Source organism: Saccopteryx leptura, chromosome 4 (assembly GCF_036850995.1).
Source record: "Saccopteryx leptura isolate mSacLep1 chromosome 4, mSacLep1_pri_phased_curated, whole genome shotgun sequence".
NCBI classification, from domain to species: domain Eukaryota; kingdom Metazoa; phylum Chordata; class Mammalia; order Chiroptera; family Emballonuridae; genus Saccopteryx; species Saccopteryx leptura.
Window position 1 is genome coordinate 223727836 of NC_089506.1, and position 4880 is coordinate 223732715.

The window sequence follows — 4880 nt, forward strand, 5'->3', positions numbered from 1 at the left end:
CGGAGGTGTCTGTCTGCGTGGGGTGGGGGCTGGCAGAGGGCATGATGCCCGGACACAGGACACAAGATGGACCACGAGCGGTATTTCCTGAGTCCGCACTGGATGGTCAGGCACCTTTCCAAGGGTCTTCACAGCCACGACCCATGTGCTCCCCACAGCTGCTCTAAGCGGTAGGTGCTTTATTATGCCAGTTTACAGATATGGGAACTGAGGCACGGAAAGACCCCCCCCACCCCCACCCCCGTCACACAGCTGGGAAGTGGCGGAATCTGAACTTGAACCCAGGACGTCTGGCTCCAGAGCGCTCGCTCAGCAATGCGAGAGAATTACTCCCGGGACCCGCGGATGAAGTGTTTCCTTCTGTGCAAAGAAGAGCCTGTCTGGCAGGCGAGGATTTCCTTCCGTCTGTTTGTTTGGGGGACTTGGAGGATGGTGAGGTTTTGAACAGATGGGGAGGCGGGAGGCTGGGCGTTCAGGCAGCTGAAACAGCACAAGTAAACAGACACGGAAGGGCTGTGACACACGGAAGGGCTGTGACACACGGAAGGGCTGTGACACACGGAAGAGCTGTGACACACGGAAGGGCTGTGACACATGGAAGGGCTGTGTGAGCTCAGAAAGCGGGTCCTGGGGGGCAGGGAGGTAGGAGAGGGCTTGGGCTGAGGACAGGCGTGGGGTCACCAGGATCTTAGAGCGGGAGAGCTGGGGGGCAGGGCTGAGCCCCAAGCTGGGGGGTGACAAGGAAGGCGCAGCAGTGACAATGATTCTGTGACATCTGAGGAGGAGTGAAGAGGGCAGGAAAGAGGAGACCGTGGGGAGGGGGGGGTGTGAAATCAGCACTGGGACTCAAATAATTTAACGTCCGGTTCTCTGCTCTAACGACTGTGTTAAGTATAAAAAAAACTATATACCGAAAGGTAGTTTATTATTTCATGCATTCCATACTTAACCGAACCCGGGACTTCCATAGTCCGGGCCGACGCTCTACCTACCATGGAGCTAACCGGCCAGGGCCTCAAAACTTAAAAATAAATGCGAAAGATCTTTCCGTCACGGGACATGTCTGTGAGCCAGACACTGAACATGGGCTCCTGGTTTGTCATGTCCCGCTCGCGCCCTGGAAGTTATGCGTCCAGTGGAAGGCCGTACGCCCCCTGCACTCAACCAGCATCGCTCGGTTAGGACAGGTGAAGGTGAGATGATTTGTCAGCTTCGTCTCACCCCGCCCTGTGCCACTCACTGGAGCCCAGAGGCTCATTCTAAAATGCTCTTGTGCCAACCTGCTGGTCTTGCAGCAAAACCCTGTCTCCTCACAGGCCCTCTTAGCCTTTCATCGCCGACCTCTGGTTGTCTCTTCCCAGACCATTCCTACTCTGCGCACTGTCCACAGTGAATAAAACCCGGTCCCTCCAGGGAAGGGAAATGTGCCTCTCTTGTCTGAGCCTTCCTGCCTGCCTTCCTCTTCCTCTTCCTCTTCCTCTTCCTCTTCGACGGCTGACTTCTGCCCCTTCCTCTTCAGCCAGCTACTTCTTACCTATCCTGGAAGCTTATGCACCACCTCCACCAGGAAGACCACCTCGATTTCCTTAGGTTGCCTTTGCTTACCCAGCATTCCCCACGCTTTGGGTAGCAGAGCCATTTCTCTTTGAGAAAAATAAATAAATACTTCTCCTCTAATCCACACACTGTTGGTGGGTGTGCCAGAAAATGGTTGAACATTTCCTCCCATCCATTTCCTTTCTTGGCACAAAAGGAGACTACAATTCCCAGACTCCTTTGCTATGAGAGCAAAACAATATGACTACATTCTATCAGTTGGGACAGAGACAGGATAAATGCCACCTCCAAGTACAGCCCCCAAAAGCCCAGGTGACCACCCACACTCTCTCCCTTTCTGTGGCGGCCATAAAGGCTCCGTGCTGGAAACAGCAGGGTCACGTGCTGGAAACAGCAGGGTCACGTGCTGGAAACAGCAGGGTCACGTGATAGAAACAGCAGGGTCACGTGATGGAAACAGCAGGGTCACGTGATGGATAGGGTAGGATCCCCGCTTAGAAGAGCAGCACTCCCAGAGGAACTGCCCGATTTTCACCTGGACGGTGACATGAGTAAGACATTAACCTTTGTTGTGTAAGCCGCTGAGATTTGTGGGTGGAGATGGTGCTGGGGTTTTCGTTACAGTCTGGCCTCTCCTGAGTCCTACGCTGTGAATGTCAATGAAAGCAGCCTGTCCTTCCCGTTTGACCCAAGCCTACGGGGGACTCTCAGGATGGAGGAGAGCAACACAAAACCACTGGTTCCGACTCATCGAGCGGTGGTTCCGATTCCTCTAGCAGTGGTTCCGATTCATCGAGCAGTGGTTCCGATTCCTCTAGCAGTGGTTCCGATTCATCTAGCAGTGGTTCCGATTCATCAAGCAGTGGTTCTGATTCATCGAGCAGTGGTTCTGATTCATCGAGCAGTGGTTCCGATTCCTCTAGCAGTGGTTCCGATTCATCGAGCAGTGGTTCCGATTCCTCTAGCAGTGGTTCTGATTCATCTAGCGGTGGTTCTGATTCCTCTAGCGGTGGTTCTGATTCATCAAGCAGTGGTTCTGATTCATCGAGCAGTGGTTCCGATTCCTCTAGCAGTGGTTCTGATTCATCGAGCAGTGGTTCCGATTCATCTAGCAGTGGTTCCGATTCATCGAGCAGTGGTTCCGATTCATCGAGCAGTGGTTCCGATTCATCTAGCAGTGGTTCCGATTCCTCTAGCAGTGGTTCCGATTCATCGAGCAGTGGTTCCGATTCATCAAGCAGTGGTTCTGATTCATCGAGCAGTGGTTCCGATTCCTCTAGCAGTGGTTCTGATTCATCGAGCAGTGGTTCCGATTCATCTAGCAGTGGTTCCGATTCATCTAGCAGTGGTTCCGATTCATCGAGCAGTGGTTCCGATTCATCAAGCAGTGGTTCCGATTCCTCTAGCAGTGGTTCCGATTCATCTAGCAGTGGTTCCGATTCATCTAGCAGTGGTTCTGATTCATCGAGCAATGGTGCCCCGAAGACACGGCCCAGTGGTTCCTGCCTCCTGGGACCCGAGTCGATCTGGATCCTGCTCTTGGAAAGCCTGGTCAATGTGACTTTGAATTCTTGCCTCCGTCGTCCCAGCGTGGATCCTACTTTGACCCATGGGATTTACTTCCTAATCCTGATCTCCCCGCCATTTACTTCTACGATCAACCTGGCGATTCTACAACCCGAGGAGCCTGAGGCAGAAACCCTTCCGAGTCCTGGGGGCTCCAAGTCCAGTCTCCACTGTCGGCCGCACCAGGGCGGCCATGACTGCATCCCGTCCACTAGGCTAGAATTCGACGTGGCCTGAGGCTCCTTGGTGTTATTTCCTTTCCAAATTCACTTACTCATCTTTTAAGTTTGCAGGGACATAAACTCCCACAATTCAAGGGTCACAGACGTAGGATCTGGAGCCAGATTTCCTTTATTTAAATCATCACGTGTGACTCACTGGTAAATGACCATGGACATCACTCTCAGAGCCCCAATTCTCTTATGGCAAAGTGGGCCTAATCACAGTCCCTAGTCTCAAGACTTTTATAAAATTTGATAACATTCATATATGTCAAAGACTTAGAACAAGGTCTGCTACAGAGTAGGCACTCCGTGAACATGAGCCATGTGCCACATCCTAACCATATTTTCTCTTTAATCCTGTCCTGAAGAGCATTATACCCTCCTCTTTACAGAGGAGTCGGGTGGAGCTCCCAGAGGTTAAGTCAGGGGCCCTGGGTGAAGATGAAACAATGTATCAGGGATGTAGCCAAGATTCCAAGGCCTACCTCTCCGCCCCAGGACACCGTTCTACTTCCCCGAAGCCAGCATACCAGGGCCACCAAGGTTTACTCAGTCCTATTAATTAATGTTTTCCGAACCAGGTTTGCTGCTTTTGAATACACAGTTTCAATTATCCCCCTGACAGCCCTAGGCAGCGTGTCACGTTACCCCCAACCAGCAGCAGAGGAAGGACTCTCAAGGAGGTTAAACAAGTGGGCGGAGTTCAAGCAGCGAATGAGAGGCTCAGGCTTGGAATCCAGGTCAGTTTGACTCCCAGGGCTCTCTCCCCTGCATCTGGCGACCTCATGTAATAATGATGAGAGCTATTGAGTGAGCTCTCTTTTATGTCCCAGGCAAAGCCCAACTGTCACAGCTCCCTGGCTGGCGAGGCATGTCGTCCCGAGGAGACCGAGGGAGCCAGGCACTGAATCCCTCACCCACTGCATGCGGCTCCTGAGGGGCAGGGGGCAGGACTTGAACCCAGACCAGCAGCGTCCGTGCTGTGTGTCCTGTCGAGCGGCAGAGACCTGAGGCCTCCTCCAGGGAGGACATTCTGTGCCTGTCACCTCACGGGCCACATCGCAGCTGTGCCGTGGCAGCTCGCTGATTCGCATGCTTTTGCTGTGATTTAGAATTTGAGACACTTTCACCCAAACTGAAGTTTCTCTGCAGGCTATTAAAAAAAAGGGGGGGAGGGTAAGCCCTGGCCGGTTGGCTCAGTGGTAGAGCGTCGGCCTGGCATGCAGAAGTCCCGGGTTCGATTCCCGGCCGGGGACACACACAGGAGAAGTGCCCATCTGCTTCTCCACCCCTCCCCCTCTCCTTCCTCTCTGTCTCTCTCTTCCCCTCCCGCAGCCAAGGCTCCATTGGAGCAAAGATGGCCCGGGCGCTGGGGATGGCTCCTTGGCCTCTGCCCCAGGCGCTAGAGTGGCTCTGGTCGCAGCAGAGCGACGCCCCCTGGTGGGCATGCCGGGTGGATCCCGGTTGGGCGCATGCGGGAGTCTGTCTGTCTCTCCCCGTTTCCAGCTTCAGAAAAATACAAAAAAAAGGGGG

General features: G+C 53.6%; 1 protein-coding gene across 1 annotated transcript; it reads right to left on the bottom strand.

Annotated features, from left to right (window-relative positions):
* Positions 1-2264: 2264 nt before the first annotated feature.
* On the bottom strand, positions 2265-4441 carry LOC136404367 (uncharacterized). Its single transcript, XM_066383685.1, has 2 exons — positions 4399-4441; positions 2265-3154 (listed from the first exon to the last, which is right to left on the bottom strand). The coding sequence occupies exons 1-2, from the start codon at positions 4439-4441 to the stop codon at positions 2265-2267; spliced, it is 933 nt and encodes a 310-aa protein (XP_066239782.1).
* Between the last annotated feature and the right edge of the window lie 439 nt (positions 4442-4880).

What these genes read in the sequence shown, in the direction of transcription:
- LOC136404367 (XM_066383685.1), bottom strand. Translation starts at nt 4,441, where the DNA reads ATGCGAATCAGCGAGCTGCCACGGCACAGCTGCGATGTGGCCC. An exon ending in GCACAGCTGCGATGTGGCCC is followed by an intron (nt 3,155 to 4,398) that starts GTGAGGTGACAG and finishes GGGTCAAAGTAG; the next exon opens with GATCCACGCTGGGACGACGG.